General features: G+C 37.9%; 1 protein-coding gene across 2 annotated transcripts in view; it reads left to right on the top strand.

Annotated features, from left to right (window-relative positions):
• Nucleotides 1-24,231, top strand: part of KITLG (KIT ligand) — a 107,293-nt gene extending 83,062 nt beyond the window's left edge. The window contains 5 exon segments of one of the 2 annotated variants that reach the window (NM_001285670.1): nt 232-315; nt 8,316-8,425; nt 9,085-9,152; nt 10,355-10,431; nt 19,876-24,231. In NM_001285670.1, the coding sequence (NP_001272599.1) occupies nt 232-315; nt 8,316-8,425; nt 9,085-9,152; nt 10,355-10,394 (302 nt within the window). In that variant the 3' untranslated portion in view covers nt 10,395-10,431; nt 19,876-24,231. 2 annotated transcript variants of the gene reach the window in all.

Here is a 24,586-nt window from a genome sequence, read left to right as displayed (position 1 = left end):
TACATTTATTAGCATGTGTAGGCAGTGAATCTTTGTTCTGTAAGGTGACTTTGGTGAATTTCTTAATAAAAATAGAATAGCAGGACCCAGTATAAAATAAATAGTATCTGAATAACCAAGATTTGGGAAGCAGGCCTGGAAAGTACTCTAATATTGCACTTCACCTTTTGAGGAGTCTTTAATTTATGTAAATCGCCATGCAACACTGACGCATTATTGCTTTCTATTTAGATTCCAGAGTCAGTGTCACAAAACCATTTATGTTACCCCCTGTTGCAGCCAGCTCCCTTAGGAATGACAGCAGTAGCAGTAATAGTAAGTACATATATCTGACTTAATGCATGCATGGCTCCAATTAGCTTCTGTTAGGAGTATTGCATGAGCTTTAAAGGAAATTTCTACAGTCATTACTATTAATTCTGTTCTCTTACTATTCTTCCTGTTATGATTTTCCTGAGAATTAAATAATTAGGTTTGCACAATTGGATTTCCCTAAAGCTGGAGATAATGTTTAATTGGGATAATAAATTTTCTGCTAAGATAGTTTTCAATAAGGCATGAAATTACTTTTAGATGATTTAAGCTTTTTTCATTGTTGACTTGAAATATATTTTGCATGGAATTTGCTTGACAAAAAAATGGAATTTTAAAATGGAAAATACAGGTGCTGGCTGTGTAAAATTCCAAGGATATCTTCTGTTTTGTTGTATATAACACTATTTATTACTGTATGTTTAGAAAGTTGATTTTTTTTTTAATTTTACTATAAAATTATATGTTGGGGGACAATATGCTTCTTTCTCTGAAATTTCTATCCTTGTTCGAGAAGAAGAATCCAGTTTCCTGGAAGTCAAATGTTGTTTTTTCTGTCAAATGTAATCCTATGGAGAGAGGAGCCTGGAGAGCTACAGTCCATGGGGTCGCAAGAGTCGGACACAACTGACAGACTAAACTTACCTACCCAGGCAAAAGTCACTATAAGGGTCATTGGATTTACTAAATATTCTGACTCTCTAGTCTCATGGATGCTGTAGGAGGAAAAAATTCATCCTGTGATCTTAGCTGACAAGATCATGTCTTAAAAGTTAGTAATGGGACACTCTCATATATTCAAGAGCATCAAAGACCTATCTGTAAAAAAAGAGTAATCAATTTGATACAAATCCACAATAGCAATGCTTCAATTCAGAAATTAAAAGGAAAACCTCTAAAATCAATCTGTTTTGGACGTTTGCCACCAAAGTGAAGTCACGAAGTCATTCAGTGGTGTCCGACTCTTTGCGACCCCATGGACTGTAGCCTACCAGGTGCCTCCCTCCATGGGATTCTCCAGGCAAGAGTACTGGAGTGGGTTGCCATTTCCTTCTCCAGGGGATCTTCCTGACCCAGTGATCGAACCTGGGTCTCCCGTATTGCGGGCAGACGCTCTAACCTCTGCGCCACCTGACCTGAATTGTGATGAGGCTATTTGTAATCTTTACCCTCTAAAAGTGGGTATGTCTTTCACTAAGGCATGCCTTTCACTAAGAAATATTAATGTGTTTGACTATAGGGTGCTACTCATACCTCATTGAGGATATTATATAATATACAATATTTATAGGACAGAAATATTCTAAGATCTAAAATTCTGAATACCCATTGGATTCGAAAAATTTGAAGATACTATGTATGTTAAGGTCTTTCTTACTAAGAATTTTATTAATCTTTTCAAAGAAGCAGTTTTTGACTTTCAAAATTCTGTTAGTACTTCATTGATTTATAATCTTACCTTTCATAATTTCCCTACGTCTGCCTTGGGTTTATTTGTTTAACTTTTTCTAACTTCTTAAGTTCTCAAGGTAGAAAAATTAGATCATTGTCTCTAAACCATTCTTCTCTTCTAAAATAAGCACTTAAAGGTATAAATGTCCTTATAAGCAGCTTTAGCTGAATTCCACATATTTTGATACATTGTGTTCCTATTATCATTTCTTTAAAAATAATTTTCCTTATGATTTCTTTTGTTCATGGGAATATAAAAGTGGGTTGTTGTCTAAAACTATGTGATTTTTCTAGATATCTTATTAATGGTTTCTAAATTAACTCCATTATTGTCAGAGAACATACAGTGTAGTCTTGTGAAATTTATTGAGACATTTTGTGAATATTAAAGTTTCAGGTGTAGCATCCTGAAATTTGATACAAGTGGTTGATAAAGTTCAGATCTTCTGTCCTTATTACATTTTTTGTCAATTTTTTAATTGTTTACTGAGAGGAGAGCATTAAAAATCTTCCCTTTTGATTGTGGATTTTGTTATTTCTTGTTTTGGTATGGTTTTTGCTTCACCTACTTAGCAGCTCTATTATTAAGTACTTATATATTTTATTATTGTTATATCTTTCCTGATTAATTGACTTTTACATGTTACTGAAATATTCCTTATTAACTCTGCTAGAGCTCTTGTCTTGAAGCATATTTTGTTTGACATTGGTAGAGCCAGCCTTTCTTATATTTACTGTTTTCATGTATACTGTTTTTCTTCTTATTTTGAAAGTGTATCTCTGATAGGATGTAGTTGGGCCCTGCTATTTTATCTAGTCCCTTATTTTCATTAATTAGGCTGTTTCATCCATTTTGTATTTAATACAGTTATTGGTATATTTAAAGATGCCACTCCATTGTCTTCCTTCTTCTATTGTTTCTGACAAAAAGGCAGCCAGCATTTATATGATGTTTTCCCTTATATGTACTGAGTCATTTTCCCCCTCTGCCGTTCAAAATTTACTTCTGTTTTAAGAGTTTAAATAAGATGCGTTTAGGAGTGGTTTTCTTGTTTGTCAAGCTTCTTGGATATGTAAGTTTAAGAATCACACATATGTACAATCACACACATAATCCACATATATTATTGATAAAATCAGTCTCACAGATCATGGATGTTTTGTTCATTTTTTTCCAACCTCCCTTTAATCTTCAAGATGAATGATTTCAACCTATTTTCAAGTTCCCTGACTTTTCTGTCATCTGCTAAATTTTTTCTTCCAGTAAGTTTTCCTTTTTCCATTAATTTTTTTTATTAAGACTTTATTTTTAGAGCAGTTTAAGGTTTACAGCAAAATTGAGGGGCATAGACAGAGGTTTTCCGCATACTCCCTGCCGCACATGCGTAGCCTCTCTCATTATCAGCATCCCCCACTAGAGTGGTGCATTTGTTCAGTGGAGGAATCTTCATGGACACCTCATATCACCCAAAGTCCACAGTTTACACAGGGCTCACTCTTGGTGCTATCCATTCTATGGGTTTGAATCCAGTGCATTTTTTTTTCATTTCTAAATTTGTGCTTTGTGTTCTAGAATTTTCATTTGATTCTTTTTATATTTTATATTTTTCTGCTGAGATTTTCCATCTGCATATTCATTTGACAATATTTTCTATTTTGGCTCTTGGATATAGTTACAATAGCTTCTCTACAGTTCTTGTTTTCAAATTTCAATATGTAGGCCATCCCAGCATGGTTTCTATTAACAGATTGTTTTTTCTTCCTGATTGTGGGTCACATCTTCCTTTAGATGGCTAGTAATTTTTGACCATATGCTGGATATTACAGGTATTATGTTGAATATCTGGATTTTGTAGCATTTCTTCTGTGACTGTTTTGTTCTGATAGGCAGTTAGTTCAGTTCTTTTAAGCTTTCTTAGAGGGTGGAGGGAGAGTAGCGTTATTTCTAAGGCATGAGGTCACTGAGCTATTTCTTGAATGCCTAGAAAATCTCTCCATTCTTGCTTGTCAGAACTTCTTTGTCTCTGAATTGACTGCTAGGGTCTTTGTTTAAGTCATAGCTTCTTGGACACTGTTTATTGCCAGCTTTTGTGAAGTTTCTCACTGTGCATGTACAGCTTATTATTCAACCAATGACTGAGTCTCCTCCAGTCACTTACAGCACTTCTGTTCTACACAGTTCCTCTCCCCAAAATAACCCTGCCTTACAAACCTCACAAATAGCCCTGCCTGCAGCCAAGGCAGCAGCCCTAAGCTTCATTCTCTGATTTCCTATCGCAGTGAGACTACTAAGTCAATAGTTGTCACCCAGCCAGCAAATCGGGACAGTTGTGGGGCTTATCTCTTGCATTTTCCCTCTCCCAGGGATTACACTCTCGCATTGCCTTTCGGCCAAGGTCTGAAAGTAGTTGCCTAGTATAATTTGTTTAGTATGATAAGTACTTACGTTGGGAAGGTTAAATTGCTATCATCAGGGTTGAATGCAAAATCTTTTCTACTTACAAGAGAACTGAATATAAAACACCTGTTCGGTCCTGTACCTTTGAGACTTTTGGTAGTTTCAAATGGCAATATGAATGACCAGACTTGTGTTTTGTTTCCCTTTTTCTCCCTTTCTTTTTTTTGTAAAAAAAAAAAAAAAAAAAAGTGGCTCTTGCATGATCAGCAGCTTTTGGCCAGGTGTTCTCACTCATGAAAATGGCACTTAGATGCCCATGGATAGGACTAGGTATTATGGAGTGTACAGTCTCATAAGAGAAGCAGACACAAATAAAAATATTCATATTTTGTTATTTATAGTATATTTAACAGAAGTATGTAAATGTCTTTAGTTGTAACATAAGGAAAGTAAGGCGTTTTGGGGAGTACGGTCAGGGAAATTTGAAGAAACCATGCTGTTTTCAGGGATAAGACTCCAAATGTTGAGGACCGTGGCATATGATGGAGCAGCCCAGAGATGTAAGTGCCCTCTCTGTAGCTTATAAGGGAGAATCATGGGTAAGGTAACAGTGTAAAAGTTATCCAAAGGGAGTTGTGCTTTCAAAGTAATGGTAATATTCTTTGTACCAAGCTAAAGTGTGTTTTAAAAATGTTTAAGTTTGCGATCCTTACAGACAGTATGTTTAAATGACAGAGAGAAGATCCTTACTTTGACATTACCTTACACATCTTCTAGAAAGACCACTGCCCAGCTCTAGCCCTTGCTTGGCTAGCTGTGTGATCTTGGGCAAGTGTTTTAATTGCTCTGGACTCCTCAATCAAATGGAGGTTGATAATCTTTCCAAGTTTTCTATGAGTTTTAAATGAGTTAGCACATGTGTACTTAGCACCATGCCTGATGTATAGTACATGTTCATTAAGAATTATTAGAACAATTAGAGGAGCTAGGCTGGGTCAGTAAGTGGTGAGCCTGTGGTGAGCTCTGAATCAAGGGAGAGTACTGAGTTGCATGTTTTCTAAGGACCGAGAAGAGAGACATATTCCTGGGCATGGTGCCCATAAGCAGACTCACTCTACAAAGAAATTCAGCAGAACTGTAGCACAGGTTTTTGTGATCTGTGTTTGTACAGATGTCTGGCATTATTAGTCAAACCACACAAGTCAGTTCCCACCAATTTTGAACACCGGACAGTTTTCATAATAATGAGAACAGCTAATAAGAACTCAGGAATTCAGGATTACTCAAATCCTGTCCAGATGAGCTTCCCCACCCCCATAAACTTAGAGGCATTTTTATATAAAAGCAACACTTTGGACCCAATAGCCTTCATTTATGCTTCCCAGGTGGCACTAGTGGAAAAGAATGCCCCTTCCAATGCAGGAGACAGACAGTTTCGATCCCTGGGTTGGGAAAGTCCCCCTGGAGTAGGAAATGGCAATCCACTCTAGTATTCTTGCCTGGAGAATTCCATGGACAGAGGAGCCTGATGGGCTACAGTCCATGGGGTCGCAAGGGTCAGACACGATTGAAGTGACTTAGCACACATGCACACCCTTCATTTGGCTCTTGAGGCACATAATTCAGTTCTCATTGACCCCTGATGGATAGCAGCTGTAGCAAGTATTGGGACTCATGCCTTGGAGGTGTAAGCAAAGCCTTTTCTAATAAAGTAGATTTTCTCTCCTGGAAGAGGGATGGCAGGATCCCTGGAGAGAACCCAAGGCCTAGCTGTGAAGCCATTTACATTCAGAGAAGAAATGAGGAAGTGACACCTGTAGGTGAAGTCAGCTCCTGTGGCTCTGACCACCTCCTATCTCCTTTTCTGTCTCATACAGGAGGACAGGTGCTAGGTGTGAGTCAAATTCCAGAACTTTGTTCAAGGCCAGAGTCCTAGGGGTAGGACTTTGGTTAACGAGTCACAGTGTTCTGGGAGAGAGGTGTACTCCCTTTAGTCTCTCCTCCAGCTTGGCTTTATTTGCAGCACCTCCCCTGGGGGCTGTCCTCCTAGCTGAGGAAGATTTAGAGTGGGGAATCCCAGAGCACCTCACTCTGTAATAAGTTCCTTTGGCTTACTGCTGGTGGGTGTGCTCTTTCCTCTGGTCTGAGTAATAACAATTCAAGATTTGGCCTTTGGATAGAACAGGAAGAGCAGATGTCTAGCTGCCTTGACTCTGGGGCATCTGGCTGCTCAAGCATAGGTAACGGAGTTCTCCGTAGCACCATCCCCACTAGTTTTCCACTGGAGTCTGGGGACAAAATATTCATAGCTTCCTTTGTTCTCTATGTCTGGATGTGTCACTTGGCCAAATCATGATCACATGCCAGCAATCAAAATAGACAGTGTGGGCCATAGTGGGTTGCCATCAATGGGAATTCGAACATGTCACTGGAATACAAACGCAAATACCCAAATTATTATTTACCGATAGTGATATAAACATTTCTAAAATGGTCAGAATTGCCTGTAACTCCAAACACATTTCCTCATAGAAATCACTTTTATAAATAGTAGCAAAATCTCAGACAAGCACATGTAATCTTATATAACCCTTAAAATGGTTGTATTATTGTAATAATAGTGTTACTTTAATTATGCCAAATCCCATTTTATAACTCAGGCTTATTTTGGTGATAGAATTCATGTTGAGCTTTAAGATGCCTAAGACATATTTCCTATGGGGTTGGCCAAAATATCTGTCAGTCTGGTCTTAGAAAGTGATTCAGAGTTACATGAATGGAAGAGTCCACTTCTTCACTCAATCTCCTTTCAGTATAAGGGGCACCGTGACTCACTATGTTTCCTCTACACTGCCCAAACACACACCCAAACTTTCTATTATGAGAACCTCTTTGGAAACCTAAGAATCGTAGAATTAATGAGTTTCCTGTTCCAAGTTTACAAATGGTAGGGAAATGGGCAATTCCTATTCTCACTACAGTAGACAAGATTTGTTTCTTGCCTCTCGGGTTAAGTCTGTGAGTTAACTTTTCCCTCTTAAATGCTGATACACATACAGTGGTTTGATTCTTTTAGATCATGTACTTTAGGTATTTAATATTAAATAGGTGACTGTAGGCTGACACAGTAACCCAAGTATCATTGCAAAATGTCATAGCCCAAATCAGTCACTTTTACTTAATTGGCTTACATTTTGATCATATGATGGCTGAAAGTATATAATTTATAAATGTATTACATCTTCCAAAGAGAACTGAAAGTTTAACTCTTACGAGTTGACACACATATGTCCATGTTCTCAAACAAGGAAGCTGTTTCTTGTAAGGAGACAGAGAGGAAGAATCTGTCAAAACGTTTAAGTTTTGTGGTGGGAGCAAGAGTCCCTTAGAGGAGTTTTGTTGTTTAATTCCTGAATCATTCTGCTTCTCAAGGAAGATCAAAGCAGGATGCAGGGAGGTGTCCCAAGTTGATTTCCTGTGCAGGCTCTCTCTCTCACTTAGTTATATGGGGAGACACTGGTGTTTCCAGCCATTCTCCCCTGTTGAGTCACCTCTGGCTTTCTAACATAGAAAGCCTGAAAACCTGAAACCTTTAGTCCATATCACAATGCAAAGCACTGCTCGGTATCCAGCAAATGCCAACTGACGATGCAATGAAGAGACACCCCAATTCTAAGCTTGAGGTCCCTGAAAATACCCTAAGCATAATGTGCAGATACTAACTAAAATTTGAGGCAGGCCAGACATAGCTTGATGCATCGAGACCTTGATTGGGATGCAGAATGTCATCTTTAACCTTTCTTGGCAAGAGGTGATGTGTAAAAAAGTGAAAAGATATTAGAAGCATAGAAGATGAATTTGCTTGATTAGACAGCAATCATTTTCAGATAGATGTTCTCTGCGTTCCATATGGGTCCACATTAACCAAGTCAGACAGCGTTCTATCTGTGGGGTTTCTTTTTCACCTTATATCTTTCAGAAACGACATGAACTTGTATTGAAAGTGGAAAAATCAGTATGCTAAATACTTTAAACAGATGCTAGGTCCAGAGTATATTTCGGAAACAGTTGGGAACAACCACAGCATTAAGAGCAAAACCTCTGGCATGGGTATGGGTATGTGGTGTTCACCACTGTACTGTTTAAATTACAGGGAAGGCCTCAAATTCCATTGAAGATTCCAGCCTACAATGGGCAGCCGTAGCATTGCCAGCATTCTTTTCTCTTGTGATCGGGTTTGCTTTTGGGGCGTTATACTGGAAGGTAAGTGCTGTTATTCCTTTTTTTTTTTTTCCCCTTAATCAAAAACTTTACATGTTTATTTGCTCATACTACATTACATAAATGATTAACAAACTGCCCTTTTCTAAGAAAGGATCCTACCAAGAAAACAATAAGACAGGCTATGTCTTAACTTACAGCCTCCACAGAATATAAACCTTAGAAAGGTTCCCCCGTTCCTTCTTAGTTTTGAAGACCACTCCTCTAACTGAGAATGCATACTTAAGAAAATGAAAACTGGTTTATTAGTCTGAACTAAATATAAAAAGGAATAAGTACATGATGTGCTTAAAATTAGCTAGAAATGCCATTTGTATGATACGCTATTTTGGATTTCTACTCTTACATTCTCTTCTCATTGAAACCTGTCTGAAATTTTTAAATGTGCTAAATGATTGCAAGTCAGCTTTCTGAAATATCTTTTTAATTTGATTACTATTTAAGTCTTTCAGTTTCTTTACTACTCTTTCATCTCCAACATCCTAAAACTTTTGAGTGATAATACTATGCATTTTTCATAATTTTTTACTGCAAAAGTATTTTCATAGGCTGCCTGTGGATGAAAACATAAAAGTGGAGACTATTTACCTCTTAAATAGGACATGATAATTTTACAATACATATCATTGTTCTTTTCCCAGAAGAAACAACCAAATCTTACAAGGACAGTTGAAAACAGACAGATTAATGAAGAGGATAATGAAATAAGGTATTTCATGTGACTAAATATGTTCATCGGTAAGGTTGACCTCGCCACTTTGCATGCCATGCCTGTGCTCAAAACATCTTTTAAGAAGTGTTTCACCCTCATGAGGGCATCTCCTAACCAATGTCTTCCAACTTTTAGCTCCATTTCTGATCTCCCATTGTCTCTTCAGTCCCACATCTCCACTTACCTGTGAAATACCTTCACAGAATTGGCTTCCTGACCCTTCTTCGGGTATGCTCTCTCTTTTTCTATAAGCAGCAGAATCTTGCTCATCGTGTTCCTGGTCATGGAGCTCGGGAGGCACGTTTACCCTCCTCTTTTACATACTGTGACTGAGACATGCCTAGCTCCTTCTTTAGCGGCAGTCATTATTTTCATCTTGTCTGAGTTGCTGCCACAGAACCTTCCTTGGCCCTTCGAACTTCCACCTTTGTCTCCTTCTGTAAACCCCATTCTTGACATCACTTCCTAGTCAAGATATTTTCAGTGCTTTTCTCTCTCACACTTCATCTATTAGACCTCACGCTGGCTTTTGGAGCCTTTAACTTATCTCAACTTACTCAGTATTTTTTAAAGCCAGATACAAAATCTAAGATACCTTCCACTTATGATGGGATTCCCTGGTAGCTCAGATGGTAAAGTGTCTGCCTGCACTGTGGGAGACCCAGGTTCGATCCCCGGGTCGGGAAGATCCCCTGGAGAAGGAAATGGCAACTCACTCCAGTACTCTTGCCTAGAAAATCCCATGGATGGAGGAGCCTGGTGGGCTACAGTCCATAGGGTCACAAAGAATCGGACACGACTGAGCAACTTCACTCACTCCACTTATGATGCTTGACTTCTGATCGCTATTTTACCACATACTGCTCAGGACCGATACTTTGACTTTACATCCAGGTTTCTCCATTTGGCATGTTATTTCCTCTTATATCATGTTGTATGTGTACACATTCACATATTAAGCACATACAAGCATTTTCTGTATATGTATCATATGCGTAGAGAATTTTTTAACTATTTGAGGAGAGACTGTGTTGAAGTCCTCCCTGTAGTAATGTTACAAAAGTAAACTTCCCACCCAATTTTGCAAGCCTTTTGCTCCTGTATTTATAGAAAAATAAAAACTGCCCTTTACAATGCCCAGATCATGGTATACTTCAGAATCTGTCTTAAAGCAAATAAGCGTGTTTCTTGGTTTTCAGTATGTTGCAAGAGAAAGAGAGAGAGTTTCAAGAAGTGTAACTGTGGCTTCTATCAACACTGTTACTTTCGTACATTGGTAAGTTTTCAGAATTCAAGCTAAAAGATATAACAGGAACTACACAGCATCCTAGATGCCAGAATTTATTGTCTTCTATCAAGCTGATATCAGTATGTCAGCTGAAACTGTTACATTGAATTGTGCATTCTCAAATTTTGAAAGGCAAGCAGTGTTATTCCAGATTAGTGGATTCATCTTGTAGACGAATTATACAGAACATTAACAGTTGAGTGATTCCTTTCTTTTTTTCTTTCTTTTTTTTTTTTTTTTCGCCACACCATACGGCTTGTGGGATATTAGGTCGCTAACCAGAGACTGAACCCACATCCTCAGCAGTGAAGGTGCAGAGTCCTAACCACTGGACTGCCAGGGAATTCCTGAGTGCTTCTTATTTTTGAGGCCAAAAATAAACAAGAGAGATAGAGCAAAGTAGGATTAAAATAAAATAGAAGAAGAATAAATAAAACCAATTTCAATTAGGTGTGATTACTATAACATGATAGGAAAAGTATCTCATTTGTTAAATGCTCAATCAGGTGAAAACCAAAAACATTTCCCTGCTATTTTAAGGAAAAGGAGTAAAGGTCAAAATCCCTTATAGTCAGGAGAGGGAAGGTGTCAAGGTAAGGTGCCACCTGCCACATGACTGGTCCTCATTGTGCCTCGTCACAGTCCAGAACCCCAGATGCACTGAATACAAGCCAGGGATAGATACCTGAGGTTGGTGGTTGCGTGGGTCTGTGGAGGCCTCAGGGAGAAGGGAGACCAGGAGAACATGACCGGAGGGCGCTGTTTTTTACATCTCCTCTCCCTTCTCCTGTCTTAGCTTCCAAAAAAGTTGCAGATGTGGTGCGGGCAGCACCCTGAACGGCACTAACCTGACCCAGCATCATGCGTGCTCTTCCCATTTTACTGCCGCCAACTGGCTGTTAGTTCTGTTCTGCCCATGAACCCCGATGTATTCCAGTGGGGTATGAGTGTTCTTTCATTTTTCTAAATCTTCCTTTCTTCCCCGGCACCCCCTCGTGGTTGGAGGACCATTTATCTGCTCAGATTTTTACAGACACGGTTTCTGGAGAGCTTCGCCCTTTTCTTTCATGTCATTGTCCTTCCAGCTCGTCCTTCTGTCCCAGATTCAGAGATTTCTCTCTACAGTGAGTCTTCTGCAGGGAAACTGGGTCACAGAGTCTCTTGTCTCCTCCAGGAACTCACTTTTTATCAAAACGCCATTTTTTAGCAACCCAAAATAACTTCATATAATAATAGTAATTATGTCACATATGCCGCTCACATTTTAACCCTGCTATTACGCAGACTTCATTTTTTCCTTGAATCATGCCCTTGATCACCATGTCTGGGGCATGAATAGCACCCTCTCTTTTTTCTCCTCCCATCCTAGCCCTCTCTAGACTCATGTTTCCTATCAAATACTGTAAAGGAACACTTGATTTTCTTTATTTTCAGGCCCAGTATTCCCTAAGCTGAAATCATTGTTATTTCTAAAAACTTAACTTTTCTGCCCTTGAATCCCAGTACAAACCTACTGCTTCTTCCCTATCTGCTGTTTCAGTTCCCTTAAGCCAGACATCCTCCAAGCACACGTTAAGTGGTTAATTGAACCTTCAAGGTTCAAGTAATGTCCTCTGTGGTTTGCTTTCGGATGGCCTGTCCTCTGTGGTTTGTTTTTGGATGGCCTCACTGGGGTCCTGTTTTGGCATGCAGGTCATGTGGTGTTTAACTGTGATACTTGTCCTGTGACATTTGGAGAATAGATTTTGATGGAAAAGCCCAGGGAACTGACCTAAGAGGGGAAAAAAAAAAAAAGATGGCATTTTAAAGGCTGTAGTCAAGCAACTAACACATGTCTACCAGTCAGGGGATATACAAGGACAGGAACCAAGACTGGTTCTTGCTGTATCTCCTCATGAGCACCTCACTTGTTGCCTGAGCATTGTAGATGTTCAGTCAGTGTCTATTGAATGAGTGACTGAGGCAATAAACAAACCCTAAATGAAAAGTTTACTAAGTGGTAAGGAATATAGTTCTTACGAAATGACCTTTTTTTTTTTTTAATGTTTTGGTGTTAATTTTTTTTTTTAATTTTTATTTTTACTTTATTTTACTTTACAATACTGTATTGGTTTTGCCATACATTGACATGAATCTACCACGGTGTACATGAGTTCCCAAACATGAACCCCCCCTCCCACCTCCCTCCCCATAACATCTCTCTGGGTCATCCCCATGCACCAACCCCAAGCATGCTGTATCCTGCATCAGACATAGACTGGCGATTCGATTCTTACATGATAGTATACATGTTTCAATGCCATTCTCCCAAATCATCCCACCCTCTCCCTCTCCCTCTGAGTCCAAAAGTCCACTCTATACATCTGTGTCTCTTTTGCTGTCTCACATACAGGGTCATCATTGCCATCTTTCTAAATTCCATATATATGTGTTAGTATACTGTATTGGTGTTTTTCTTTCTGGCTTACTTCACTCTGTATAATCATCTCCTTAGAACTGATTCAAGTGTATTCTTTGTAATGGCTGAGTAATACTCCATTGTATATATGTACCACAGCTTTCTTATCCATTCATCTGCTGATGGACATTTAGGTTGTTTCCATGTCCTGGCTATTATAAACAGTGCTGCAGTGAACATTGGGGTACACGTGTCTCTTTCAATTCTGATTTCCTCGGTGTGTATGCCCAGCAGTGGGATTGCTGGGTCATAAGGCAGTTCTATTTGCAATTTTTTAAGGAATCTCCACACTGTTCTCCATAGTGGCTGTACTAGTTTGCATTCCCACCAACAGTGTAAGACGGTTCCCTTTTCTCCACACCCTCTCCAGCATTTATTGCTTGAAGACTTTTGGATCACAGACATTCTGACTGGTGTGAAGTGGTACCTCATTGTGGTTTTCATTGACCTTTTTAAAAAGGTTTTTTGTTTTACAAGACGAGTATGTTTTAGAGATCTGCTGTACAACATAATGTTTAGAGTTTTAAAAAAAGCTATATTGTGTATTTAAAAATGTGTTCAGAGGGTGGATTTTGTGTTGTGTTCTTACTGCAATAAAGTAAGATGAACAATCTTTTAAAAAGTGCAGTAAGGTTTATTTTATCTTATATGTGTATGTTTAAGTTGCTGATTTTGGTCAGGACAGCAAAGTGTATACAGTAAGAGGAAACGGTAATATAGAGAACAGCTAACTTATTTTCTTAGAATCTGAAATATTACTCATATAATTAAATGAATGAAAATGAAGCAGGTTAAAGAAGCCCCAGATTGTTTAGAAATAAACTCATCACATAATAATTGAGGAGTTGGTGCGAAATAGATGACCTTACTCATCATCATCTTGGCAAAGCTCTCTCAAGGCTCAGAAAAGCTGAGCCCCTCTGAAAAGCTGACTTTCCAAATGAAAGTAATCTCTATGATTTCCCAGGTGGCTCAGTGGTAAAGAAATCTACCTGCCAATGTAGTAGACACAGGAGTTGCAGGTTCAATCCCTGGGTCAGGAAGATCCTCTGGAGGAGGAAATGACAGCGTACTCCAGTATTCTTGCCTGGCAAATCTCATGGACCAAGAAGCCTGGCAGGCTACAGTCCTTGGGGTTGCAAAAAGTGGGACCCAACTGAGCATGCACACACAATTATATTTCATATTACATTTCATACCATACTAATAAATTAGGAAGGCATCACCTTTACTTACATACACTTTTTGTGTCCTCTTATAAACCATAAGCTCTGAGAGGACAGGACTCATTTCTGAATTTCTTTATGGAATCCCACTGAACTATATAGTTTATACTTTGCACATGTAAGTGAAGAGATGAATGACTACATCAAAGAATTGCAATAATGTGAGAATAAATTTTATGTAGTAAAAATAGATGTGTATAGGTAGAAGTAAATAATTCAAATGTTGAGGGGAAGATAGATATAAAAGGAAGTAAAAAGCAGCTCATTATCATGAATCTGCAAACCCCAAAGTCAAAATGTGAATGTACCATTTGTGACCATTTATTGAGAAAGCTTTGTTCTCTGTAACAATAGAGGTTAAAACCTGCCAAAGAAATTTGAGTATAATTTGGGGAAAGGGATATGGTGGAGGGAGAATAAGCTGTGGCATGGTAGGAGAGGAAGTCTTCCAAGAAATAAGAATAACCATAGTAAAAAGTATCAAAATAGTAATGAAATGTGAAGTTGTAATTATATATTTTAAAAATTGGATATAATTTGTATTATACACATTTTCTTGGTTAACAAAAGAAGGGAAAATATAAGGAATGACTTAGGTTTGAGGCAAAAATTTCTGCCTGAACTAAAACAAATTAAACCAGGACAAATATTGGAACGCTAGAATTGAAAACATATGGAATAGTTAGATTTCCAACCTATAACTGGAAAATGAGGAGGAGGGTTTGATATTTTAAATACAGGGAAGGGAAGTAGATAATGAACCAGAAACAAAAAGAAATTGCCTCTAGGAGAAAATATACTAAAGCTGTGATTATTTGACATCAAATGTGAAATTATCTCTGAAAAGTTAAAAATGTATTTAGTCAACTAGCTGATGACAAGTATTCGTATGTGACATCCCAGAATTTTTCATTTATTAGGTTGCCTGTACCACAGTTCAGGAGAGAAAAATAGAGTAGATCATAGAACATATTCCTCTTCATTCTAACCACAAATGTGATACCAACAAGCTCTAGTATAGCAAAACTTACTATAACCTAGTTCAGTCCTCAGATTGCTTATGGCCTATAAAAGGAGATAAGACATATGTATAAATAGTCTATTTTTTAAAGCACCAAAGGAGGTGTTGGTTAAAAATCAATAGAAGGAGCTGACAGAGAAATGCAGTAAAGAATCAAAGGCCAAACCATTGCATATGGTTGTCAAGGATGTACCCTCAACATAACTAGATAATGAATGGTATGGACAGCATCCCTTAGAATCGCTCCACCCACATACAGTTGTCTTAGAACTGACTCGTTGGAAAAGACCCTGATGCCGGGAAAGATGGAAGGCAGGAGGAGAAAGGGACGACAGAGGATGAGATGGTTGGATGGCATCACTGCCTCGATGGACATGAGCAAGCTCCAGGAGTCGGACAGGGAAGCCTGGTGTGGTGCAGCCCATCAGGTTGCAAAGAGTCAGACATGACTAAGCGACTGAACTGAACTGATAAAATTGTCTTATTTAACAGGGGAGCGAAAGCACTAGGAGAAAAGCTTCATTGTGTAGGTGATGGAGGTGGCATTTGTATTGAGCTAGGTCTTGAATGATTGGTAAAATTTTACTGGCAGTAGGGAAGGTGCTGCAAATGGCATAAGCTAAATCAGAAGACAAAAAGCACAGACTGTTCAAGACTATACAGCTGGAGATCACACATAGAGGGTTTAAATGCCAACAAAGGATGGACCTCAGTGTGAAAGAGGGTCTGAATTCCAATATACAGGGCTTACACACTATTGAGTCACGTAAGGAGTTGTTGGAGGGTTTAGAAAAAATGTGAGTAATACAATCAAACCAGAGGTTTAGGAAAGTAATCAGATGTTGATGTGGCCGGATGGATGGGAGTGGTGAACTAGAGTCAGGAAGTCCACTGAGGAGTGCATTTTCAAAACAGATGTGAGAGGATGACAACCTGAGCTAGGCTCCCAGCCATGGAAATAGGAAAGAGTAGGCCATTTTGGAGACACAGCAGTAAAAGAATGAAGTCCTAGTTCCTGATGGGATGTAAGGCTTGATATTACAGCACTCAGGGATGCATGCGCTCAGTAGAGTCTGATTCTTTGCGGCCCTGTGGACTGTAGTCTGCCGGGCCCCTCTGCCCATGAAATTTTCCAGGCAAGAATACTGGAGTAGAGTGCCATTTCCTTCTTCAGAGGATCTTCCTGACCCAGTAATCAAACCCACATCTCCTGCATTGGCATGTGGATTTCTGATGATTTAGAGCCTATAAGACCAACCGGATGTCAGTGCCATTAGAAAAAAATGGGAGGAGGAGATGTTAGTAATTATTAACCAGTGACCAAATATGTTGCACTGGAACTTCAGTGAACAGTCAGGGATGGAAATAGTAGATTTGGGATTGGGAAGTCATCTACAAAGAATTTTAATTGAGACCTTAGGGGAAGGACTGCATAATCATGGCAAAAGCCTAGTTTGATTGGGGTTAAACAGCATAAGTCTGTAGACACTCAGATAGCAGTGTTTGTAGACTTATCCCAGCACAGTAAGTGGAGAAAGTAATTTATAATTAGGCTGGTGGAGAGATTTATAAAAGAAACACAACTTGGAAGTTTCCAGTGGATCTGAGCTAACACAGAAGAAGGGAGATCCTAGAACTGGAATAGGGATGAGGGCAAGTTATGTGGAGACATTTAATGTACAGGACTCAGGATTGGTTGGTTACCAAAGGGCCAGATCTGTGTCTCTTTACCACGTATTTCCTAAGAATTTCTAGAGCTTTGAAGGTTTGGTTTGGGAGCTTGCTCTCTGCTGATACATTGTGATGCAGAGGATTAGAAGGAATTAGCCTTAGGTTCAAACCTTGAGCTGCACCTTAACAAGCTGTAGGTTACTGGGTGAGTCAGTTGTTTTTGACCCCAGGTTTTTCAAATATAACTGAAAGGATAATAACGCTCACCCTGTTTATTTCATGAGTTTGTTGTAAGAATCCAGGGTATCATTATTAAAATAGTAGTTTTGTTCTATAGGAAACCAGCTGTTGGCTTTTAAATGTTTTTTTTTTTTTTTTTTTTTTTTTTTTTTGCTAAATGATCCAAAGGCAAAGTCAGAAGACTTTCTGACTTGTTTCTTTCTTGTTTCTCTCTGCTTAAGTTTAGAATTTCAAATTCTTCATAGCTTTCAAAAAAAAAATGTATTTTTTTGCCTTTTGTTAGTTCCTTCTGCTTTTCTAACCAAGTTTTATTTTTTAAACTTGGTAATTTGTATTTCTGAAATTTTCTCTTAATGTCTATTAATTTTTCCTTCAGGATTTAATTCTGCTTTCCTAAATATAATTTCCCTATTTTTCAGAGTTTGGTAGATTGTCATATAATACAGTTTTTAGTATATTATTACATTTTATATATTTATATTTTTAGTAAATTACATTTAGGGAATATACAAAATATATTACATTTAGAGATTATATACATCTAGTATATTACTGGAAAAAACACTGTACTTCTTACCACTCATACACTAATACAGTTTTTAATATAGCCTCTGTATTGATCTCAAACATTTTAAAACAAGTGACCTCTGATTCTTTGGATTGATAAATAAGGACAAAAATAGGTAAAGAGTAGGGGGCTTCTCTGGTGGCTCAGATGATAAATAATCCACCTACAAGGCAGGAGACTCAGGTTCCATCCCTGGGTCAGGAAGATCCCCTGGAGAAGGGAATGGCAACCCACTCCAGTATTCTTGCCTGGAAAATCCCATGAACAGAGGAGCCTGGTGGGCTACACTCCATGGGAGTCATCCATAGTCAGACACAACAGAATGACTAACACTGTAACTTCTCACAGGGAAGAAACTAAATGCAAAATACACATTTATTTAGGGGTTGTGACTAAAGATAAAATATAAATGCTGCCTATAATAAAAAAAATAAGATAAGGAAGTACAAACACTTCAGTTGAAAGTTGAAAAATCTGGGACTTCCCTGGTGGCACAGCAGATAAGAATCCACCTGCCAGTACAGTTTCAATATCTGGTCCAGGAAGATTCCATACGCTATGGAGCAACTAAGCCCGAGTGCCACAACTCCTGAGCCCACGTGCCTAGAGCCTGTGCTGCTCAACAAAAGAAATCACCGCAATGAGAAGCCCTCCCCCTGCCATGAAGACTAGCCCCCACTCACCACAACCAGAGAAAGCACTGAAGACCCGGCACAACCAAAAATAAAGCAATTAATTAAAATAATAATAAAAAGTTGAAAAATCTGAAAGCTGAGTCCGCAGCTCAGCAGTTTAACCCCAGCACTGAAAAACTAGAACAGAGTCTGGCTTTCATGATTCAACAAGTACAATAAGCTGCTCTGAGGCCAAATGAACTTCCCCAGAGGCTTTGTCAGGATGTGGTGACAGGATTTCTTTGTTTCTTTTTTGGCTCACAGTACTGGCGATCTTGCTGCTGTTCTTTCCTTGGTTGGTAGACGTGATTGCTAGAACCTGGGTAGGCAGTCAAGACACTGGTGCTTCTCAGTGGCTGGGAGGCTGCCATTTGTGGGATCCCTGATGTATTTCATGCCACTCCACTTCTCCACTCTGACACCGCCACTGTCCCTCATACCTCACTGCCTGTCTACAACCTTTTCATAGCCTTGTTAGAGAAATTCACGGCTACACAGATTGATAACTCTCATCACAAACGGAGATAATCTGTGGTGTGCCTGGGGATATGAAAGCCACAGGGCATTCATTCATCCACTCCATGTTCAAGATGTATTTATCAAATATAAGGGGGGGGCTTCCCTTGTGGCTCAGTGGTAAAGAATCTGCCTACCAATACAAGAGATGCCGGAGACATGGGTTCAATCCCTGGGTCTGGAAAATCCGCTGGAGGAGGAAATGGCAACCCACTCCAGTATTCTTGCCTGGAAAATTCCATGGACAGAGGAGCCTGGTGAGCTACATACAGTCCATGGGGTCGCCAAGAGTCGGGCATGACTGAGCACGCACAAACAGACCACTCCAGCACTATCCAAGAGTAGAGGATTCCTGTGAAACCTTTCTTAAGCCAAAATGGCTTAAAGCAAAGAAGCAATCATCTTAGGACACATCTTACTGACAGGATGCACAAAAGAAATTGAGGTGAAGCACAGACACTTATAGATACACTTCAAAGATACAGTAGCTTTCTGCTGAGATTCTAAGTGTAGTTCTGGGGAAAGAACTTGGTGGGAGTGACACTCTTACTGATGGGGGTGCACACTTACTGATAGGCTTATTGCAAAACAAACCCTGAATGCTATGTCAATTTTTGCCTTTTTTCATAGAAGCAAAAGTCCTCTTGAGATTTCTATCGTATGTTGAAAACAAGTACTAATGTAGGTCTTTTGTAAAAGCAAAGTAGTGTAGAGGGAACTTGGAAAAAGCAGGGAATAACCGTATGGATTTTGTATCAGGCGCTGTAGTTATTGGAATACAGCAGTGAAAAAGATCAACAAAGCTCCATGTCCTCAGAGGGCTTACATTCTAATGGGAAGCATACTACGTAAAAAGATCATTTCAGATTTTGTAAAATGTTACTAGAGGGATCACAGAGTGATCGCTAATAGCTAGGAAAATATTTGTCAAGTAACTTTAGGCATACATTGTAAATCTAGTACTCATTCTGTAGGCACATGAATTTAGCTGCTGAGAATGAAAAGAAGACAAAAAGCAGATATGCTATATAATTCCTCTCTTTTCCTTTCTTCTCTAGGCGGGTAACAGTTCATGTTTGCTTCATAAATGAAGCAGCTTTAAACAAATTCCTATTCTGTCTGGAGTGACAGACCACATCTTTATCTGTTCTTGCTACCCATGACTCTATGGATGATTGAGAAATTGGAACAAAGTGTTTTACTGTGAAACTGGCACTGAATTAATCATCTATAAAGAAGAACTTGTATGGAGCGGGACTCTATTTTAAGGACCTACAGGGAGTTGTGGTCTCAATTAGAACTTGCAAACTGATATTGGGAGAGAAAGCACGTGTCCCAGATTGCACATACAATTTTGCATGCCTCCAGAAGCATCTAACTGCTGAAAACCCACATAGCTTTATTTTACAGTGACAACCTGCAGTTCACAGTTATCTTGGTCTGCAAATAGATTTCAGCCTGGATAGTGGGGGGTGGGGGTCATCATTTGTATCAACGGGATCTAGAAAATGTTCAAAAAACAAAAACTCAGTAGCATCATCCACTGTTCATTTAGAAAGCAGTGGACACAGTGTGGGAGTAGGTTCAGGTCTGCCTCATAGCTGCTGATCAGTGAGGGATGTGGGTCTGAACTTGGGTCTCTTCCTGACATAGAAGGTGCTCACATGTATCCCACGAGACAAATGGACAAAGTTGGCTGGCCCTATCCATACAAGCTAGCCAGTACTGAATGACAACATGATGCCTTTGCTGAGAAGAGACTCCTAGAGAGTTGTCACATGAAGAAGCTGTGGACACTGATCAGCAGAACCATCTGCCGAGGAGGACATCGGGCACCCCTAGTGAAGCCGGCCTTTGCCCTTGACCACTCTAGAGTGTATAAATTGTGCTTGCAAAATATATTCAAAATGTTTATATTCTAAAACTATTACAGAGTTATGTAAAGGGACTTAGGAGGAATCACTGAATGTATGGAGGCCCCATTTTCAATTTCTGCTGTGGGAGAGAGGAAAAATAAGTTATGATATTTAGTATCTAAGATTAGAAAACCACACTCACATGCTGATAATGGGTGTTGAAAATTAGATGACTTGGCTTTTACAAGAATGCAGGAAATCAGGTAACTTTAGTTATTTATACTATAATCACCATTATCTGTTTAAAGGATCCATTTGTTTAAAATCAGGCACTCTATATTCATTAAGGTTTATGAGTTAAAAATAAAGAGAGAGCTTTATGTAGTTATGCATGTCAGTTTGCTATTAAAATATGCGACAGCATTTTTGTCATATTGAGTGAATTTGGCAGGAATTCCCAAGATGGACATTGCGTTTTTAAACCAGAACTTGTAAAGACATTAAGTGAATTTCCCTTGCCAATTTTCTTTTTTTATATCAAAGGAACATCTGACTAAGGTCAAAGAATGATATCTTATGGTTTATTTTGATGAAGAGTCTTTCAATGTGTCATGAACATAAAAGAAATCCAAAGCCTTCCTTCTAACTTCATCCTTATACAACATTATTGCCATATCCTACCACCATCAGATGACCTTCAATAGAGTGACACAGAAAGGCATGAAAAACTGCTACCTTTTATTTGACTTTGCTAGTCCAAGAATTTCTAATAGAGTTGGATTTTAGCTTACATTCAATGCTAATTAGAATACAACTCCAGTAAGTGGCCTTTGCTCTTTTTTATACCAAAGAGCTCAGATGATCTCTATGACGCCTGTCTTCTCTAAAGTGCTATGGTTCCTCAAATGCTCGTCATTTCTCTAAGATACAACCCAGGTGCTTTAGGAAGCTGCATGAATTTATTTAGGCCCTCAAATATCCCATGATACAACTATGACATGTATAATAAAAGAGATCAAATTAATGGCTGTAAGGACCTGTCTCAGTGTGTGATACTGTTTTGAATAGACATAGATTAACATGAGTATGTGTAAGTCACGTATAGATTTGAGAAGATTGAAACTTCTCAATCTAATTAATAGTTCATTTCAGCAATGGTTTCGATTTTCGTAGGTATGTGAAAATGCTGCTTAATGAGCTTCAGAGTACAATAAATGTATTTTTGTTCTCAAAACTGGTAGCTGGGTTTTTAACACTCAAGGACATGGTCCTAAATCAATAGAGTTAAGTAAACAAATTCAGCAAGTTATGAAATCTGGCATGGTAGGGTGAGGGGAAATGTATTCTGCCTAATTAAATATATTAGTTCATTGACAGTTGTATGGATACCAATTTTTAAAACACTAAAATTCAATAAAACACACGAACAATAGAAAAATGCTGAACATTACTTTGGATGGTATTTGCTTGGGATTAACTGTCCTATCTGCTTAGAGATTAATATATATAGCTTTGCTTTATTTTATCCAGTATGTGTTCTGAATAGCCTTCATAAACAATGGAAAACTCACAACTGACATCTTATACAGTGAAATCACCCTATAAATTGGTGCCATGTATCTTATAGTCTTCTTTTGTAATGTTTTAAAATTGTCTTTTAAAATAATTTCAGAAGTCTTCAGATTCTCAATTATACTAAAAGCTTTGTACCTCTTTGGCAGAACCCAGATCTATAGAGAAACTGGCTCTGTGATAAATGATGCCTGCCCAGTGATATCGAAGTGTTGCTGGATTTTGTATTGTAATCTGTTGTGCTTACCACACTGCCACTTTTAAATGAGTCAGAGACGTTGATTTTTTCAACACTTTAATAGAACAATACCCTCTTTAAAAAGGACTAAGTATGTGAAAATGTCAATTTATGATAAAATATGTTCGCAATGAAATATTTGCTTTTAGTAAGAATTAAAGTCTTTGGAGAAACTTTGTGGCATATTTTGATATTCTAATTCAAATGAAATTTTAAATTAATAGAAAAATCCATTCAGAATTCATAGATAGTTCTTCATGTTTTTCTGCAGCTAGTTTCTGGTTTCAAAATGTAACTCCAGTATGGGGCTTTTAGCCATTGCCTACCTTTTCTGACTTAACTAAAAAATATATTTTTCAAAAAGGCATTTTGACATAGTGGGGTGGATGTTAGGAAAAATTGTCAGGAGCTTCCACTTTGCTGTTAACCTGTATTGATAAATCACTGCCCTTCTTTGGATCTCAATTTTTTATTTATCTATGTGGTGAAGTCAGGTCATACCACAGGTGTGAGAGAAACCTACTGATATGTGAATGACAAAGATGACAGATAAAATAAAGCTGAAGCTATCGCATACAAAATATCCAACTAGGATCTCTGTGAATAAGCAATTTGAACATAAAAAGCTATGGCTGTTCTTGTTTGTAATGTAAATATGGTCCATTCTTAAAGTGAAATTCAGTCTACTGTAGGTTGAATTGGATAACCATTTACACAAGAGATGGCTTTTTCCTTTGCTTAAATAAACATTTTTGGATTACCTCTGAAGAATGAAAACCAAGAGTATATTTTATCCAGGAAAAGATACTATAAGATGTGTGTAGCATTTGGAAGTGCACCAAATTAAGCATTTAAATCTCTCATTTTCTTAAAAGCTAAGGGCAGAAAATGTAAGATGCTCATAAAGTTTTTAAGTGCCAAAAGATACTTTAGAATCCATTTGGAGATGGGTAAAGCATAAATTAAATTTTAAAATTGGAAAATGGGATAAGAATTTTAAAGAAAGCCAGCTTGTTTTGAAACAGTATTATTTTGAAATTGGAGTTAAAATACAAACATTCAGATTGAAATTCCAACCACTTCATTTGTGCTGTTTATAATGTTGCTGGAAATGCCCTTTGTGAAGATAAAATAATGGTACTTTCATTTCCTAACAAGGTATTGTTTTAGAAATAATCCATATTATAATGGATATTCATGATCCTAAAAATGTTTCCTAAGCATTGTAAATTTATTTATAAGTGCCATCTACAATTACATCTTAATTATATTGTTTTTTAAATAACATTGTTTAAACTAAAAACCGTAGTATTTTCAGTTACTTAATTTCTGAGCTGTGACTCAATAAAAGTTTCCAATCAAAATATCCTATTCTCCTATATTCTAAGGATTAATGTGTGATTATAGTGTCCACTTGCCACTGTGTTTTTTTTTTTTTTTATAAATCAATGGACTTAAAGTATTCAGACATTTAGATGGATGTATAGATATATTGCTAGTTCAGTCATAGATTGGAGTTTGCATATTGTAATATAAATGTCTTTCAACACTATTCTATAGTTTTATTATGACTGAAGTTTAATTAAGTAAAAAAAGTTGTAAAATGTGATGTGTATGTGTATGTACTGTAAGTGTACTTTTTAAAATAGGTATATGTCCTGACCCTTTTTTATACAGGTTTGAATTTGAAATTACATTATATATACATATACTTTATTGTTCTAAATAAAGAATTTTATGCACTCAAAGTTATCCTGTGATTTGCTATCTTAAGGTTGTCACACATGTTCATAATGATAATTATGATAATTGAGCATTTACGCTAATCTCAACTTTTTTCTATGGAAACATCAATCTTGATTTTGCTGTGATATGCACACAAGGAGATAAGAAATCAGTTTATTCCACAAAATAATGCCATTTGCAGCAACATGGATAGATCTAGAGATTGTCATACTGAGTGAAGTCAGACAGAGCAAGAGAAATATCACATGACATCCCTTATATGTGGAATCTAAAAAGAAATGATACAAACTAACTTACAAAACAGAAAGAGACCCACAGACTTAGAGAAGGAACTTACAGTTGCCGGTGGGGAAGGGA

The sequence above is a fragment of the Capra hircus genome, chromosome 5 (assembly GCF_001704415.2).
Source record: "Capra hircus breed San Clemente chromosome 5, ASM170441v1, whole genome shotgun sequence".
NCBI classification, from domain to species: domain Eukaryota; kingdom Metazoa; phylum Chordata; class Mammalia; order Artiodactyla; family Bovidae; genus Capra; species Capra hircus.
Note: the sequence above shows the minus strand (reverse complement) of the source record. Positions and strands in the feature narration are given on the sequence as shown.